This window comes from Podarcis cretensis (assembly GCF_951804945.1).
Source record: "Podarcis cretensis genome assembly, chromosome: 3".
In the NCBI taxonomy this organism is placed as follows: domain Eukaryota; kingdom Metazoa; phylum Chordata; class Lepidosauria; order Squamata; family Lacertidae; genus Podarcis; species Podarcis cretensis.
The window spans coordinates 14,792,870-14,812,654 of NC_137172.1; the positions used below are offsets into that span (position 1 = coordinate 14,792,870).

Below are 19,785 nucleotides of genomic sequence, written 5' to 3' on the forward strand. Positions count from 1 at the left end.
CAGCATTAAGACCCCAGCTCAGCCAATGATATACTGGTGTAAGTTTCTCATTCTGTCTATGCCAGGGCTCGGCTAGCTGAGCTGAAGCTGGATGAACCAAGGCAGGTGTAAGTACCCCAAAAAGTGGTGTTCTGGGTGTGGGACTAGAGAGGGAGGACTTGGGCTGGATCCTGAGACCATTCAGCTCAGCCATGTGGCCTGCCAAGCCAGCATATATATAACACTACAGGTAACTCTCCATTTTCACAGGAGTTATGTTCCCTGGATAGCGCTTACAGCTGAAATCCCATACAAGCAAAACACATTGGGTTCAATTATGGGTGGGACTGCAAAGTCTTTTTTGCAGGTTTGCCATTCCCCTTCAGCCCCTTTTTAATTAAAAAATAATAATAATTGCCAAGCACATACAGCTGAATGCACACAAGTTAAATGTGTGTAAGCTGTGAGTTATCTTTATTTCAAAGGCTTGTTTTCCCTCTTCCATCCAGGCTTAGGTAAAGCAGCAGCTCAGCTCTTGAACAGTGTTTGGATCTGGTATAAATTTACACCCCAGTTTAACTTACACCGCCTTGCTTCTTGTGCACACGATTGCTCCCTGAGACAGCCATCCCAGCTCTATGTACCTAGCAGTAATCCCTAATGAATTCAGTGGAACTTGCTTTTGCAGGTTGATTTTTGCAAGTGTATAGGGACTTACATATCTGCCCATTTTGGTTTCTCGTCTTTCCAGTCATTCCAGTCACAGGGCAGTTCACAAAATGAAATTACAAAATAAGACCACATAATACATAACAAAACAAACAGACAAAAGCAAACCAATAACCCCCCCCCCCAACAAAAATGTTTAAATGGCCATAGATTGTTTAATCGGCCCAAGGCCTGGTTACAGAGGAACGTTTTCACATGGTTCCTAAAGATATGCAACAAAGGTGCCAGGAGAGCCTCTCTGGGGAGAGCATTCCACAAGTGTAGGGCCACCACGGAAAAGGCCTGTTCTCATGTTGCAGACCTCCAGATCTCCTGTGGAGGAGACCCACAAAGAAGGGTCTCAGATGATGATCACAGAGTCTGGGTTGGTCCATTATAATTCTCTTAAGGCTTAGTTTGTTTCATCATCATCATCATCACCAAACTTTATTACCGTTGCATACCAGCATAAGATAAAAACATGCAAATAAAACAAAATTTAGTTTATTGTTCTTGATGTATTACCAGCCAGTTCCACTCACTTGTTAGGGGGGAAAATGTGACTGGGTGGGAAGAAGATACAAATAAAAGTATTTCATTCATAAATTTGATAAGCTAGCACAGAGCAAGGCTGAGAGACTAGAGCGGCTTATAGGGAGGTAGGCTCCATTACAACCAATGGAGGTTTACTCTCAGGTATGTGAGTATAGTGGTACCTCGGGTTAAGTACTTAATTTGTTCCGGAGGTCCATTCTTAACCTGAAACTGTTCTTAACCTGAAGCACTACTTTAGCTAATGGGGCCTCCTGCTGTTGCTGCGCCGCTGGAGCACGATTTCTGTTCTCATCCTGAAGCAAAGTTCTTAACCTGAAGCACTATTTCTGGGTTAGCGGAGTCTGTAACCTGAAGCATATGTAACCTGAAGCATACGTAACCCGAGGTATAGGATTGCAGCTTTATCATGTTTACATTTTTGCTAGTGTCAAAGTAATTTGTATGCTTGCATACAGAGGAAATTTCATTTTGTGAACTAGCAATGCACAGGCTGTGTTTTCTAGTGGAGCTGTGAAATGCATAATTTTAATGTGGACCTGGAATTTCACATCCATATTGTGCTTGACCTTTATCTTAGCTGTTCTAATTGAACATGATTGATTCTGCAGGGCTTTTAAAAAGCCGTATTCTGCTGTTTTGCTTCTCATGGGAAGGTATAAGGACATTGAAGCACTGCCTTCCAAACACTGGAAATCTTATTATGCCACTCTTATAAGAACATAAGAGCAGCCCTGCTGGATTAGGCCAAGAGCCTATCTGGTCCAACCTCGTTCTCGCAGTGGTCAGCCCATAGGAATCCTGCAAGCAGTTAGACCTCGAGGGGTTCGACAATAGGTTCGGCTGGCATGCCTACCTATGGCAAAACAAAGAAAAAGTACATAAAGGGTTTTCTAGTCATATTTTTAGGGGGCCTCTATGTGAAGTGTGGGAGAAGAATAAAAAACTCCTTGAATGGAAAACACCCTGGTGGCTATCACCAATTGATATTTCAGTGATCAAAACAACCAATATGGAAGGAAAAAGGTTTACTTATGAGGACCTACTAATAAGATCAGAAAGTGGATGGAGGATGAGAACATATGAGGAACTGAAAGAGAAATTAACAAGCTGGTTACAATTCCACCAATATGGACGGAACATAAAAAAGTAGGGATGAATGAGAAGAATGAGAAGAAATCAAATTTCAGATAGAAATAATAGAGGGTAAATCCAAATTATTATCTAAAATGTATGATATACTATTAGAATGGGACACCAAAGATGAGGAAATAAAGGAGGTCATGACAAGATGGGCAATGGATCTGGGATATAATATAGAGTATGATAAGTGGCTGAATTTATGGATTAGCGGAATGAAATTCACGGCATGTGTAACACTGAGGGAAATTTTAGAAAAGATGATGTACAGGTGGTACATTACCCCAGCAATGCTAGGGAAAATGTACAAGTCAGGGAATAAGTTTTGCTGGAAGTGTAAAACTAAAGAAGGTAATTTTTTCCACATGTGGTGGACATGCGACGAAATGAAGAAATACTGGGAATATATTTACAATGAGTTAAAAAAAATATTTAAATATACATTTCCCAAAAGACCAGAGGCTTTTCTTCTGGGAATAATTGGGGACGAAATTAAAAAAGAAGATAAGACATTATTCCAGTATGCTACAGCTGCCGCTAGATTATTAATTGCCCAAAATTGGAAAAGCCAAAGTATCCCACCAATTAGTGATTGGCAAACAAAGTTATTCGAATTTGTAGAACTTGCAAAAATGACACAAAAAATTAGAAACCAAAAGAATACAAAGTTTATTAATGACTGGAATAAATTTATGATTTATATTGAAGGGAATTACAAGAACCTAAAAACTATAGCAGGACTGATATAGATCTTACGATGTGCAAATCATTATAACTATCAACTGCAGGAGAAACAAACTATTCATACTAAGAAGCCTGAAACCGGGAGGGATGGAAGTCAATAGGTGTGTAGAAGAATGATTAAAATACTTAAAGATATAAAGATATAAATGAGAAGACAAAGAAGCGTAATGGAAATCGACATTGTTTATACGTTATGTATTGATATTTATTTAGTTTTCTTTTTTGTGTGTGTTGGGGTTTTTTACAACTGTTGTAACCGTTGATTTGTTTTTCTTTTTGGTGATCTAATGTGAAAATTAATAAAAAGATTTTTTTTTTTTTTTAAAAAAGGAATCCTGCAAGCAGGAGACTTGTGATTCCCAGTAAATGGTACTCAGAAGAATACTGACTCCAGCAATGGAGGTACATACGTAATAGCTGCAATGAGATTTTTTTAAGGCAATAGTGAGTGGTAGAGTCTCTAGGGGGATGATGCTGCAAAATGTCAGAAGTCCAGATATTATAGATGCTGTGAGTGCTCTGACTGCTGTTCTTCAAAGTCTCTATGGTGACCATAGGGGATGATATCTCTCTCTCCGCACCTTGAAGTGTGCTGCTTAGCAACTAGGCCCAAATGTTTTTCTCCGTTTGGGGAACAGCATCTTCTCAGCTAGGCACGTAGGCCGTCTGTGTTTCCCGGATGTTTATGGCAGAAGTCATTTCTGACAAAAGCTCTGGAGGGGTGATATTTAAAATGCCCACTACCCAGTCTTGTACATTTCCACATGTGTTTCTAGAAACTGAAGTCTTAGAAAGTGGCCATACAGTGTTCTGCACTTTTCCTCTACAGCTACAAAATTGTGGCACCCATCTTTGTACAGTCATACCTCTGTACAGACGCTTCAGGTTGTGTTTTTTTTTGGGTTACGGACCTGCCGAAACCCGGAAGTACCGGAACGGGTTACTTCCGGGTTTCAGTGGTTGCACATGCGCAGAAGTGCTAAATCGCGTGTCAAGGCTGTGGTGGTTGCTCGAGAGTAACCAGGCAGGTCTCTGACCTGTCTTTTACAGGCTTTATTCTTGGTGCAAACTATTTACAGTGAAGAGCGTCATAAGCTCATGTCTGGCTCACTCTCTAGCAGAATCTGGGAGTGGTCAGTTTTTGTACCTCCCCCAGCATAAGAGTCGCGTCACCCCCTGCCTTTTCCGACCCTCCCTGTGCCAAAGACTACTGCGCAGAATGGGCGCTGGCAAGGGTGCACTTCCCACCTCTCCGGCTTGCTCAGGCTCAGTGCTAAGGCTCTCCCTAGCATCCTCTGGCCCTTGCACTTCTTCTCCACTGGAGGTGGGGCTTCCCTCCTCGCCGGAAGAGGAACTGCTTCGCAAGATTTTCAGAGGCTCCCTATAACACAACTGCCCTTCCATCTCTCGCCTCTGAGCTGATGGCAGTTCTCTGACATCGCACTTTGCAGGTTGCAGATGCGCCACTGCGGGTTGTGAACGCTGCAGGTTGCAAACGTGCATCCCGCACAGATCATGTTCGCAACCCGAGCGTCCACTGTATATATGTACCCACTTACTGAATGCTAGGAAGAATTTTCTGACAGGAAGAGCTGTTCAATAGTGGAATAGACTACCTCACTCAGAAGGCATAGCTGTCAAGTGTCCCTTATTTGAAGGGACAGTCCCTTATTCCAGCGCCGTGTCCCGCTGCTGTCCCTTATTGATGGATGTCCCTTAAATGTTCCTTAAATGATGTCCCTTAAATTTCAAAGGAAGCAGCTCCTCTCCCTCTCTCCCTGCCGGCCAGGGAGGAGGGAGGCTCCAACTGTGTTGCTTGGCTGTGTTGCTCACCCAATAAGAAGTCTAAGAACGACTGGGAGCTTGCATGCCTTGTGCTGATCAAATCGGCTGCGTTGCCTGGGGACTTGCCTTTGCTCAGCACTTCCCAGCGGAGAGGTGACGGTGGTTTTCCTTGAGGCTTCATTTGGCTGCGGGCTGGGCCTTCTGCCTTTGGCTCAGAGGGGCTCAGAAGTTGAACATACCTGTGCTGGGTGCTCGGATCGGAATCAGGTGGATACGTCATCGAAGGCCCACTCACCCTTGCTGGTGAAAAGGTCTGTCTGGTGGGGGCACATGGTGGGGGAAAAGGAAAGGAGATCTCATGGGGGGGGGGAAGGCTGTGTCTGTGTGGCTAGTTAATGAAAGCTGAGGGGGGTTTTGAATGCTGGACACCATTTTGTTGCATGTGCTGCTGCAAACTTTGCAGTGCAAAGGCAGGCCGGGGAGCCATCTTAAGTTGAGGCTGCATAGGCCTTGTGCTGCATGTGATTCAGATTCTATTCAGTTGAACCTCTGGTTGCAAAGTTGGTTGGACAGTGTTCTCAAAGCTACCAGCATGAGTTTGACCAGACTGCAGGAGGACAGGAAGACTGGAGTGACTGGAACAGGTGAGGCTGCAGGTCCCTTATTTTCAAGGCTGCTGGTCCCTTATTTTCAAATCTGTAAGTTGACAGCTATGCTCAGAAGGTGATTGACTAGCCTTAACTGGAGGCTTTTAAACAGAAGTTGGATGGGTGACTGACAGGGATTCTTTAGTTGTGATTGCAGGACTATGTGATCCTTGGGATCCCTATCAACTCTACAGCTCTCTGATTCTACGTAACTGTGAATGGATTCCAGCAGATGCTGGCACTCCCCGCTTGACTCAGCAGCTGAGCCGACACATAGCTGAGGAATGGGAGCCTTAAGTAGATGAGGATGCTGAGAGCATCTTTCGGAAGATAAAAGGCCAGTCTGAGAGTTTGCTTTCTGGGTCTAGGCAGAGAGGAGAATGAGGAGGGGAATTGGAGTGGCAGAAAAGAGGTGGGCTACCCAATGAATTTTGTCTGCCTGTGTGAGGGCAAGGATCTTGGGAAGGAGGAAGAGTAACAGAACAGAAGGGTTCTAGAGTCTAGGACAGAAGGGTCTAGGGTTGTCATTCCTATTAGCAAGCCAGAAAGAGGGAGAAGACTGAAAAAGCATACAGCCGGGGGATTCAGAAGACCCATATGAGAGAAGGCAGGAGGAGACACAGTGTATATAAAAGAAAACAAACATAGTGATAAAAGAGGTACTTGGAACTATTTGGGATAGCAGTGGCACTAGACGCGCAGCTGAGCAGGGCGTCTTCTCAAAACCCAGTAGGCGCTTGCCTGGCTTCGGAAAGAGGGCGTGAGGGCTCTGTTGATGGATCTCAACCAAAACTCTCTGCTACTGGCTGCTTAGTCCGTGTAGTCCAGGATGACGACTCAGGAACATAACATGCTGAACAGTAACTTGATTTGTATTTGCTTTTATTATATGCAGAGTATAGCACAGCTTTGTACAAGTTCCTATATACACAGACTCGATTCAAACTCTACACACCAACCTCTGAACTCCAACACCAAACTACTGTGTCATTCTGCTTATAAGGGAAAACTTTTAGCCAATCATCACCTGTTGCTAGGCTTCCCTATCTCCAAGCAGACTTTCTCAGGTACTCTTGCTTAACTTGGCTTCTTGCCAACTCCCTAATTGTCCTCTTCAAAGCTGCAGTTTCTCACAAACCTCAACAGGCTCTGGCAGGGTCCAAGAGCCCTTCAACCTCCTTCCCAAAGCTGGACAACCACTTACTGGGCATTGAGAAGGAGGCGTGAAGGCTCTAGGGCCCTACCTTGTTTACCCAACTTAAGCTGACGCTGCAAGGGCTGTGGAGAGGGTGTCAAATGTTGGCCTCTCACAGGGTGGCATATTACCTAGGTCTGCCTCTGACTGAGAGACCCCCTGACCTGGGGTACTGAGGGCTCCTGGGAAACAGGGGCTGGGATAAAGCTAACAATAACTTGTTAGAACTCCAGAATTATAGCCAAGTACCATTCTTGGCAAGAAAGGAATACAGTGTTGTAAAGTACACAGATGGGCCAATCTTGTCAATTTCAGCTTCCCTAATTTTTTCCATTTTTACAATCTAAAGTTCTTTTCCTGACATATTCATATCAGTTTGCTGGTTTATTGCAGGGGGTGGGGCTCAAGAAAATTGACCCGCATCATAGTACCAATTTCTCCCTATATACACACTTTTGCAAAGCAATTTGCCCTAAGGTATGTATAGTGTGACCAGTTTTCTTTTTAAAAATGCAGTAGGAAAATGAATGTCTGCACTGGAGAACGAACACTTGTAAGGCTGGCTGATTAAATCTTTATCCAATACTGCCTTTCAGTTTTATCAAAATAATCTTCAGTCGGTCTTTGATGTTGGAAAGAATTAAGTAGACTGATTTGCATCCTGTTAATTTCTCTCCACTTCTGTTGGGCTGGCTTCACTCTCGCTTGATATCAGTCCTATTGGCTTCCCAACGGCATTGCTTCATAGCTAACAAGGTTGCCATTAAGTCCTAGTTTCAAGGACACAGAGCCAAAGTGGTGCTTAAAATGAGGTTAACATGTAGAATCTGACCTTGGTGTGTTTCATATCGGCAAGTGGAAGGCTTGAAAAAGCGATAAAGGGTTTAGAGGAGCAAGAAATCTAATACTTTGTTAAATCAGCAAAAGAAGAAGAAGAAGAAAGCCCCGTGCAGAAATTTTCTAAGCAAGCAAGTTTAAAACCACACAGTTTAATTCCGGAGTGATAAGCTCAATTTCTGTCCCTCCCCCCCGCAAGATTATATGGATGAACTAGCTAAAAAGAACAATTTTGGAGCAAACACTTGTCGTTGTTGTTGTTGGCTTCCATCTGTATCAAGGAAACGATGGAAGAGTGCTCCTTTGCAGGTAAAGTCAAACAGTTGGAGAGTTTCCGCGCTTGCTGTGGCAGTGCAGACCATTGCAGAACAGACATGTTTTATTGCAGCTGGGGCAGATGAAGGAGTCCAGTTGTGCTGCTGCAAATGCATCACGGTGTTTCTTCTCTCTGCACTCCTCCCAGCAGCCATTCCTTCTCTGGTCACTGTTGAGGATACACGACCTGACTGCCTCCAGGCACTGCTGTCATCTATATGGCAGGGTTGCCAGCCTTCATGTCACATTCGCAGACGTATTTGTAATGCAGAGTTGGTCTGCCATTAAGTGGGTGAATAACAAAGCCACTTTTATTGCATTCTAGCTAAAGGGTCGATAGGTGTTGAAGTTGTGGAAAGATCCTGTCCTTCCTCTTAGTTTCAGGGGTGGTGAGAGGGTTCTAGGATGCATAGGAACCTAGTAAATTGAATCTCTTCAGGTATGGGTCCCCAAGTTTTCAAATAGGGTTCCTTCTCAGCCTTACCTAGAGATGCCAGGGATTGTTTTTGCAGAGAAAGGATAGCATCTTTATCACTGAGCTATGGCTCTCAGTGTGAATTAGTATATACCATGTTTGGATGGCATTGCATCCATTCTGTTTTTTGGCTGTTTTATTTTTCATGGCTTTATTTGTTGTATTTTACCTTGTCGAGTTGCTTTGAGGCCTTTTCTTTTGTTTGTTTTTTAAATGATATTTATTAAAGTTTCCAATTAGCACATAAAAACACAAACAACAATAAAAACATACACAAACACAATACTAAAAACATGTATAATTTCAAATCTTATTTCTTAAACCTAATTTCCTCGACCTCCTCACACCTCCCCCTTCCGTATTCTAATTCCATTTATCTAATCAGCAAATCCATTCCCTTATTTCCCATTATTTTTAATAATTCTGTTCTTTTTCCTTAATCAACACCCCTGAAAACCACAAAATTTTAAGACTCATGTCGATTCTAGCCTTCATTAATATTATAGTGTTTGCTTAAATAGTCTTTAAATTTCTTCCAATCTTCTTCCACTGTCTCTTTCTCCTGGTTTCGGATTCTGCCCGTCATCTCTGCCAGTCCCATGTAGTCTGTCATCTTCATCTGCCATTCTTCCAGAGTGGGTAGATCTGGTGTCTTCCAATACTTTGCAATAAGAATCCTTGCTGCTGTTGTGGCGTACATAAAAAAAGTTCTGTCCTTCTTTAACACCACATGGCTAACCATACCCAGGAGAAAGGCCTCTGGTTTCTTCAAGAAGGTATATTTAAATACCTTTTTCATTTCATTATATATCATTTCCCAAAAAGCCTTAATCCTTGGGCATGTCCACCAGAGGTGAAAAAATGTACCTTCATTTTCTTTACATTTCCAAGAGGCTTTTTCTTTTGGATAAACGGACTGATACGTGTAATTGATAGTACAGTGGAACCTCAGTTGTCGAACGCTTCTGAAGTCGAACGCTTCTGAAGTCGAATCTCAGCAACCTGGAAGTGAATGCTTTTCGAACGCGCCTTGGAAGTTGAATGGCTTCCAAGGCGTGTTTCTCCATTTTTTCAATGGATTTTGCCGGCCCGCAATTGTGCCTCAGTTGTCGAATGTTTCGGAAGTCGAATGGTCTTCCGGAATGGATTACATTCAACAACCGAGGTTCTACTAACAATATACCCACTTTATTGTTAGAGAGTTTCATTTTTAAATGGATGTGTGTACCAGTGTTCCAGAGTACTTGAGTCACAAGTCTAACAAGACATACAATAAGTAATATAAAGTGAATGACCCTTCCCCAAAGCGATGGCCCTCCCCAGCCCATGTTCTCCACAAGCGAAGGACCACAGCATTATATTCAGAGAGCAATCATATGCACGAGAAGCAGGCATAAAGTTACACCATAACCAAACCCCATTAGTGACAGCTTCTCAGCAGTCTATATGAAGGGACATTCCATGTTCACCAGCCCTACAATAGTGCTGTGAATTGCAGGACATTATTTTTTTTGTGGGTGGCCCCACATCCATGGAACTCCTTGCCTGTTATCACCCACAAGTATTTTTAGAAAGCTGCTTCTAGTGGCTTTGTAGGGAATGATTTGCTGCTGTTTTTATATTCTACATTTTATCAAACTATCCATTTAAATGGAGTTTCGGGAGCCACTATTTTATTTTGCTGCAGTTGATATGCTCTGCCTTTAATATATAAGGTGCTTTAAAATAATTCTTATTTGGGAAGGCGATATATACATGTTTTAAAATAACCCAAAGTGGATGATGTGTCAGGTCACTTACCTTCTAATAGGGCTCAAGCTTCTCATAGGTATGGATTATGTGTATTGAGCAAAGGGTGAGCTTAAATGTAGATGTGCAGGGGACTTATTCAGATTACTCAGATTTTATGTTACAAAGCCATTCTTTTTACTTGTGGGGGTTTTCCCCCCAAGCTGCCAAAATGCCTATTTATTTTTGTTATGCACGATAATTTGGAATAAATTATTACCACGGCATTCAAGGTATTAGCATAGCTTATAGAGAACAAAGGTAAAACATAGGTAAAACAACTCATTACAATATTTTTAATCAATTTTGAAAAATGCCCATGACCCAATCATATGCAGTCTTCCTCTGAAATCCCATTGAGGTTGTCTTAATTTGCTTCTGTTTGTCTGTATGCTTTCCCCCCAGTGCCCACAAACTCTGGGCAATGGCAGGGTAGGAAGAGATTTTGCTACATCAAGCTTCTTTCAGGGTGATGTTCTACCAATGCACAAGCATTTTATATACTTCAAAATGGCTACCAAGGCTTTTGGATAGTTATTGGGACCATTTGCATGAGGCAGAGAGAACCTATGTATACAGAACAACAAATGCACAAAGGGCTCCTGTGCGAATGGGGTGTTGAGGGTGAAATACTCTCAACATAGCTGTTGTATAAGAAATTGCAGTCTTTTATAGGGGGGGTGGGAATAAGGGAGTGAAACCAGTACATACAGTGGTACTTTGGTTTTCGAACATAATCCATTCTGGAAGTCCATTCGATTTCCCAAACCTGTCCGACTTCCAAGGCGCGTTCAAAAACCAAGGCATTTACTTCTGGGTTTTTGGCGTTCAAGTTCCGAAACGTTCGATTATGGAGGCATTCGAAAACCAAGGTACCTACTGTACTTCCATCATTGCAGGATGGAGGAAAGAGGTGGGAGCTGAAATATACCTCAGTGGATGGTTGGATGATGGCCAAAGGATTGGAAGACTCAGTGAAACTTTCCTGAGGTTTGACACCAAACTGCAGCATCAAAACTGTAGCGAGAACGTCTGAGCTGCATACAGACTTTTAAAGTCTGGATGCAGGACACAACTTGAGGATTGGGGAGAGGGCAACGTGGATATTTAACATGGATCTTCATAAGAGTGTGGCTGGTCCTGATAACATGAGGCTTTGTAAAATGTGTGCAGCTTTTATTAATTTCAAAAATGGAATTACAGAAGTTAACATTCATTCTTGCTTGTACAGTTAAATTCATTCCGGTAACTGCTGTTCTTTGCTTGCAGGTTGTATACAAAAACAACGATGTAAGGCTGGAACTTTCTCGACTTGCCAAACAAGGAGATCCTAAGATGAAGATCCATGGTGTGGTAGCATTTAAATGTGAAAACGTGGCAACCTTGGATCCAATCACTTTTGAAACACCAGAATCTTTTATCTCTTTGCCAAAGTGGAACGCCAAGAAAACGGGCTCGATATCGTTTGATTTCCGCACCACCGAGCCAAATGGGCTGATACTTTTTAGCCACGGCAAACCGCGGCATCAGAAAGATGCTAAACACCCACAAATGGTCAAAGTTGACTTTTTTGCCATTGAGATGCTTGATGGCCACCTCTACCTGCTGCTGGACATGGGTTCTGGTACGATTAAAACAAAAGCTTTGCAAAAGAAGGTGAATGACGGTGAATGGTACCACGTTGACTTTCAAAGAGACGGACGATCTGGTAAGTTTGGGTTTACCCTTCTGTGTATTGTAGACAAAATAGCAAGGGTGTTTTGTGTTGCAATTGCTATTGCAATATAATGACATCCTTTGAAGTCATTATGACAGGTGCAGGTGCTGCATCAAAAAACAGCACCCCTGAATCTCAGTCTCTCTCTCTCTCCTTGGTAATGTCTTGCTGTATTCCCACATTTCCTTGTCCCTGCAGGCAGCACCTAGTGCAATGGAAGATGGCCAGGGAGACTTGGAACCAAGATTTTGTAGCACTAGTCATTGGCTGAAAGAAGGAAGACAAGAGATAGAACTCCTCTTTCCAGCGGCAGCCATTTGTTTGCTGTGGAGCCTTTTTCTCTCACCCCGCTTGCAATTGATTTGGCTTTGGCAATTAATCCAAAAAGCTATTAGTTAGAAGAATATGTTAGTCTGTGTTGCAATATTTCTCCTAACAACGACAGTGCGCTTTCAAGCCAAGTTTCTGCTAAGTGTAAAATGGAATGTGGTGATATATAACCATTGTGCTGCATAATAGGACTGCAATTTATGACATCACGGTGTGTTCTTGGAATTTATAGTGCGAAGGCCAAATTGCGTGTGATGGACAGATCCAAGGTTCTCCTCCCTGGTAGAATGTTAAAGAAAAGGCTTTAATAAAGAGTGGCTGAAATAAACAAGAGAGGATGAAATAAAGAGTGAATGACAGGCAGGCAGGAGAGGTGTCTTAACCTTCCCTTCTTGATATTTTATTCCCACTTAAGATTGCCTCCCCAAATGGCTTTTCCACTCCTAGGAGAAAACATTTGGGCTCCTTGATTTACCCTTCTCTTCTTTTACTTTACTTTTTCCTGCCACTCTGCGTATCTTAGATTGTATGTCTGCAGCTAGAACCCATGTTCTTCAGTTTTTTATACAGTACCTGGAATTTTTGGGCAACAGCAGCACTGGCTTGTATATGACTAAATTAGGCTCAGAGCAGACCCATTGAAATTAATGTGTTGTATTCAACACAGTAAAGGGACGCGGGTGACACTGTGGGTTAAACCACAAAGCCTAGGGCTTGCCGATCAGAAGGTCGGCGGTTCGAATCCCCACGATGGGGTGAGCTCCCGTTGTTCGGTCTCTGCTCCTGCCAACCTAGCAGTTCAAAAGCACGTCAAAGGTCAAGTAAATAAATAGGTACCACTCTGGCGGGAAGGTAAACGGCATTTCTGTGCGCTGCTCTGGTTCGCCAGAAGTGGCTTAGTCATGCTGGCCACCTGACCCAGAAGCTGTCTATGGACAAACGCTGGCTCCCTCGACCTATAGAGCGAGATGAGCGCGCAACCCCAGAGTCGGTCACGACTGGACCTAATGGTCAGGGGTCCCTTTACCTTTACCTTTATTCAACACAGTGCTAAAGAGTGGGTGCAAGCATTTCTGCTTCCTTGCCTGACTGATCTCCTGGAGCGGACTGGGGTTTTTTGAGGCCTTGTTGTACTAGTGGGAACTTAGAATAAGGATTTTGACAGCCTTCCTCAGCATTTTGACCATACAGTGGTACCTCAGATTAAGTACTTAATTCGTTCCGGAGGTCTGTTCTTAACCTAAAATTGTTCTTAACCTGAAGCACCACTTTAGCTAATGGGGCCTCCCGCTGATGCCGTGCCGCCGGAGCACGATTTCTGTTCTCATTCTGAAGCAAAGTTCTTAACCTGAAGCACTATTTCTGGGTTAGCAGAGTCTGTAACCTGAAGCGTATGTAACCTGAAGTGTATGTAACCCGAGGTACCACTATATTTATACCTGATAGATTACAGAGAAATCTAGGGCCTGCATCTTCTGCTGGAGATGTGCTGAGCCTGAATAAACTTCAGATCATATGCTATAGGCTTGTCCTATCAGAATTCCACTCTGCAAATGCTTTGGAAGGGTTAGGTGACTAGCCAGGAAGCTAGACAATAACTTTATTGTCTCCTTCCAACAAGAACAGAATGGCAACGGGAAACTCCTGACTCTCCATGCCCCCCCCCCGCCCCGGCATACAACTGAGTCCAGTGCCATCAAGTGGCTAAACTATATAATGACACAATTTAGGCTAAATCTACACAGCTACAAAAAAAACTCTCTGAAAACGCTGTGCAGAAAACCGTTGTAAAGCTCACAGTTGAAAATACCACCGAGTTATGATTTCAGCTCTACAGTGCCATTCGGTGTCACAGTGTTATAACGCATTTATAACGCTGCATTTTGACTAATGTAGCTGAATCCCTGGATAGTAGAATAGCGAACAAGCTTTGTTACCGATACAGCCATCATATGTTCATCTCTTCCCCTAATTTGGAACGAACACATCGTCTCTATATGGGGATATATGTCAAAAACAGTAGCTGTTGCAAGCTGCTTTGAAAGCTAAACACTTTGCCCTCTAGCACTGGAAATCATCAACGCCACACATTTCAAAACCTTGACAGGGAACCTTCTGTGGCTTACAGCGAAATAGCATATAGCTTTTAATTGCTGTAAGGCTAGCACCAATTTCAGCGGGATCTGACCAAAACTCTCAGAGCATGTTTGTTCATTTGTTTTGTATTTCCAGGCATCTCAATTGGCTCACCACACCATCTCTTCGTCCCTATTTTTTATTCTACTTTTGCATTTTCTTCTCTCTTACTCTCTCTTTCTCTCTTACTGTGCTTCTAATTCCTCCCAACTGCTATTTCTTCTGAGTTTGGGTCATGGCAGGATGCTGAGTTAGGTTTTGGGAGGATGGGTGCTGCTGTTGTTCGTTTGCTTTCTGTTAATAAAGCATTGATAAACCCCACATGAACTCCAAAACTACAGAGAGCATTATAGCGCCTTTAAAGACTGTTTTTTAAAAGGATGTTATGGCATGAGCTGTTGTGGGAGAGAGCCAATATTCTTTAAAGCACCCTGGCAATTTTAGATGTAAACCGTAGTTTAGTGTTGCATGCATAAGCTTGCTTCTCCCTTTGTCATCTCCTGGCATGGCTCTTTTCAACCAAACCACAGGGTTGTTTCACTCCACTCACCCTACCTAGAAACCGAGGTTAGGTTTAACAAGGGATGGAAGAAGAATTATAGTATGCAACACTAAACTTTGGTTTTGTGTTAGTTCTCCTTTTGTTGAAAAAGACTAAGGGAAGTTTGGGCCATCACAAAGTGTTACTAACGTCCAAAAATTTATTTAGTCTTTTACAGCAAATGAACAAACACAGTTACTTTTCTGAAATTTGTCAGGCTTCAGTTAAGAGTATCCACAAGAGCTGTTGCAGGCTCAATGTTTGCACCTAACTGCGTACTTTCCTGAACCCTGTTATGAATTAGCAATCTGTTTCTTGCTGATCTACGTGCTGTGTCTCTTGCGACGTTTTACTCTTGCATATCTCTAGCTAGCCTGAAAATCCACTACGGAGTGGTGCCCATAGATAAGAAAAAGCTGTGACATGTCTAAATAAGATTTCTTAATTTCCTTAACTCTTGGTTGCTAGGTCAGCAAGCATGTTGAATTATTTTTCCCCCTCCCCATTTTGCAATCGTTTCCGTCTTTCTGACCATTCCAGTAATTTGTAACATTGTTCCACGTTACAGGATGAAGGGTCGGCCGTTCTCCTCTGCTTGAAATTTGATCCATTTTAGCCAAACACTTAAATCTTATTTACTTCAATACTAGATTAACTCAGAGCACAGCTGAATATTCTTTAACCCTTTAAATGTCACCTCAGGGCACACAAACTGCTGCAGAATTGCGCAGTCTGATACCACTCAGGCAATGGCAGAAGCTCCAAGTCTGTAACATGGTTTCTTACATAACCACTGTTGCTACAGGTCCCCAGAAGGGCAACACCAGAGTTGTTCCAAATGTTCATGAAGTTTGCTATTTTTGATCTGAAAGCTGCCACTTTTTGGAGGATGAAAGGTTCTTAAACAAAGCAAAAAAACTGCTCATCTGCTAATTTTCCCTTGCCTATTTACAGTTCCCGTGATCTGCTTGAGTGCCATTTCCCCCCCCCCCCCCTTTTGAAAACTAGTGTCCTCATTGCATGGTCCTCAGCTGTAGAGTCCATAATGAAAACAGAATCATAGAATTGTAGGCAGTGCTATTTTTCTAGAAAAAGCAGCACTGGAACTCATCATGAATACCTCCCTTGTTCTCTTATAATGGCAACTGCGCCCACCTGAGAGGGGCTGGAACTGAGTTCCAGCTGAAAAAAGCCCCAGTTGTAAGGTTAGAATGGATTCTGAGGGTCGTCTAGTCCAATCATCTGAAATACAGGAATCACAGTCACATGACTGTGTCATAGTTTGCATAGCCAGTCAGTTTGGACTACATGATCAAATCATCAGGGGCAATAAATATTTTCAGTTGATAGCTGCATTCTTTTCTGAAAACCTTCCAAGGAGTAGATATCAGGGCTGGGAAGAGTCCCAGGTAGAATCATAGAATCATAGAGTTGGAAGAGACCACAAGGGCCTGGAGAGACTTCTGAGGCTCATATAAAGAGGGCTGGAAGGCCACATTCAACCCCCAGCCTGAGGTTCCACATCACAGAATTGTAGAGTTGAAAGGGACCCCAAGGGTCATCGGCTTGAAAGACCTACATTGGTACATTTCTGAGTACAATTCAAAGTGTTGGTGCTGACCTTTAAAGCCCTAAACGGCCTCAGCCCAGTATACCTGAAGGAGTGTCTCCACCCCCATCGTTCAGCCCAGACACTGAGGTCCAGCACTGAAGGCCTTCTAGTGGTTCCCTCACTGTGAGAAGTGAGGTTACAGGGAACCAGGCAGAGGGCCTTCTCAGTAGTGGTGCCCACCCTGTGAAACGCCCTCCCACCAGATGTCAAAGAGAACAACAACTACCAGACTTTTAGAAATCATCTGAAGGCAGCCCTTTTTTAGGGAAGCTTTTAATGTTTGATTTTATTATTTTGTTGGAGGCTGCCCAGAGTGGCTGGGGAGGCCCAGCCAGATGGGCACGGTATAAATAATGAATTATATTATTATTATTATTATTATTATTATTATTATTATTATCTAGTCCAGCCCCCTGTAATGCAGGAATTGCAGCTACAGAATCCCAGAGAGATGGCCATGGAGATTAAAACCTCCAAAATGGAGCACCCACCACTTTTCAAGGTGGTCCATTCCACTGTCTCTGCTCTTCATGTCAGAAAGTTCTTCCTGATGTTTAGTTGGAATCTCATGTCTTGTAACGTGAATCCATCGGATCAGAACCTACCCTCGGGAGAAGCAGAAAACAGGGCTTTCTCTATCTTCCAGATATCCAGATGGATATCATATCACCTCTCAGTCTCCTCTTCTCCAGACTAAACATGCCCAGCTCCTTCAACCTCTCCTCATAAGGGTTGGTTTCCAGACCCTTGATTTTCTCAGTTGCCCTCCTCTTCACACACTTGTCAATATCCTTCTTAACCTGAGGTGCCTAGAATCTCTGGCCTAAAAGTTGTGGTGGCACTGGCAAATAAACAGACAAACCCAAATACTGATAAAATCTAACACTGCATACCAGACAGGAGCTGTGCATGTTTATTGTAGAGCAATTGCATACAGATTTCTTGTATTTGTTTACCGCTAGGTAGTACATCTGGGCCAAATTCAAACCACTAGGAAGAATCCTCCATTTGCAGATCAGCAGTTTAGAGAATTTTGCAGCAGTGCTTAATAAAGAGAATAAGTACAGAGAATAAGGGGGAGGGGCGTGGCAGCTGCGCCCTGTCTCCTATCTGCTTTTGAAACAGATCACAACCGACGAGAGGAGCTTCAGAAGTACATTTAGGCAGGGATGTCTTGGCTGTAGTAAGGAGACTTTTGAAAACTAAATTGCTGAGATAATGAACATGATTCAAGATGCTCATTAACACATACCTATGGGAAATGTTCTGCTGTTCTGCTGTTGCAGTACTACCAACCTTGCAGTGAAAGCAGAGGGAGGAAGCAAAGGCAGGCGGTTGGAATCCCAGCAAAAGCAAACTGCAAAAGCATTTTGCTCTCTGCGGGTTTTGCAACGCGCCACGTCTGCATTAATAACAGTGTTGTGGGGCCGGCATGTCATTTGAATGTTTAGTTAATCTCGTGGGCATATTGGAGAAACAACCATGCAAGGGTTTTCCCCCTAAACCAGGTACCGTTCACCCCCTTTTGGAAAACCACCGTTACACATCGGAACAGGAGGGGAAAGTTATTATTCTTGTCAAACTCCAGTTGTGCATAGCAGTGTAAACCAGATTGTATCAGCAGTTTTTTGCGGCTAAGCCAGCATTTAAGGGCTAAGGAGTCATTGAGATTTTGAATTAAAGTCAGAGTTCCAGTATAAGCGCTGGAAATTACAGGGGTAGGAAAAGGCACATGCCTGTCTCCGGAGTATATAATTAGAGGTTTAGAGTAATCACACTCTCACTCGGAGCAGCACTTTGCAGATATCCATTTCAAGCCACTGGGGTGGAGCGTGTCCCTTATGCTATCTAGGAGTCGCCGTAGTTATTCACTGCAGTTTTAAGTAACGAAAGACGTTTAATGGATTGCCTTTGCTTTCTAGGGATAAACAACCCTTTGAGTGGTTTCCAGGCTAGCTCCACGCCTCTTAGAGTGGAAAGTCCTCGGGAGGGAATGCAATGTCATGCGATTATGCTTATTCTGTCAGCAAAAAACATTTCTGCTTGCCTGATGGGGATGGTATCCCCTCTTCTCCCCTGTGTGCTGCTCTAGGGGTTCACCTGACCCCCACCAAGAGCTGATGGGGGGCACAAAAGAGGGAAAGTGGAAGCTCCACTGCGTTAGCAGTGCTGGCTCCCACTAGTGCAACTACTTGGTCAAATCTGTCCCATAGAATCCAAAGACACCTCTGGAGAGGCGTTTTGTGCAAGGGATGTAGCCAGCATGGCTGAGCTACCAGAGGGAGAGAGAAGCGACTGGGCTCCCACTCCAGTTCCCCCAGTTCAAGGCTCCTGCTGTCATACAAGTGTTTGGCTTGAGGAAGCATTGTTCAGTAATTTAGACCAGGGATAGGAGAACCCTTTTCAACCTGAAGACCACATTAACCTTCTAAGCAAGCTACTGGAAGCCAAACGCCAGTGGCATAGTCTCCAACTTCCCTGAAAACGGAGGGACTGTCACAAAAACCCTTAAACCATCACGGCTTCTCACTGTGTCATGCAGAGTCATTAATTCTGAAGTGGCTCTTCAGCAGTGTTTCAGCGAGTTACTGGAAGTTCAGATCCACACATTCCTCTAACACATATCTTCTTCTTTTTTTAAATAATATTTATTAAAGTTTTGAAAGTTACAGAAAAAAGAAGGAAAAAGAATTAAACATAACGAAACCATACAATACAATACAAAGACAAAAATACTACATATACATAACAAAAATAAAACAAAAACAATTGAAAAAAACCACATCCAATACTTTCAATGTTATTAACTTTCTTTTACTCGTTTCAACGACCTCCTCACACCTCCCTTTTTTTGTATTCCACTTTGATTAATTGTTTCAGCAAATCCTTTCCATCTTCCTCAATTTTCTGTCCTATCATTTAACTTGACAAATTCTAACATTATTTTTTCCTTTAATCCATTTACAATCTATTGTACTTTATTCTTTATAACATTTCTGCTAAAGCCATGTAACTTCATTCCAACATCTTTCTAACATTCCTTAATTTTACAATATTTCTGTAGATAATCTTTAAATTTCTTCCAATCTTCTTCCACCATCTCTTCTCCCTGGTCTTGGATTCTGCCAGTCATTTCCGCCAATTCCATGTAGTCCATGAACTTCAACTGCCACTCTTCCTGGGTGGGTAAATCTTGAGTCTTCCAATAGTTTGCGATGAGTATTCTTGCTGCTGTTGCCTCTAACACATATCTTAGACCTATGCCTCCCACTCCCTCCGCCTTG

The 19,785-nt window shown here is 43.0% G+C and overlaps 1 protein-coding gene and 1 long non-coding RNA gene across 31 annotated transcripts in view; one reads left to right on the forward strand and one right to left on the reverse strand.

The window, feature by feature from the left end:
• NRXN1 (neurexin 1) overlaps positions 1–19,785 on the forward strand; it is a 1,023,765-nt gene that overhangs the window by 452,937 nt on the left and 551,043 nt on the right. For all 29 annotated transcript variants that reach the window (XM_079968418.1, XM_079968429.1, XM_079968424.1 and 26 more), the window contains one exon: positions 11,435–11,873. In XM_079968418.1, the coding sequence (XP_079824544.1) occupies positions 11,435–11,873 (439 nt within the window). The remainder of the gene's footprint in view (positions 1–11,434; positions 11,874–19,785) is intronic.
• Positions 1–19,785, reverse strand: part of LOC307211992 — a 964,702-nt gene that overhangs the window by 124,131 nt on the left and 820,786 nt on the right. The gene's annotated exons all lie outside the window — the stretch shown is intronic.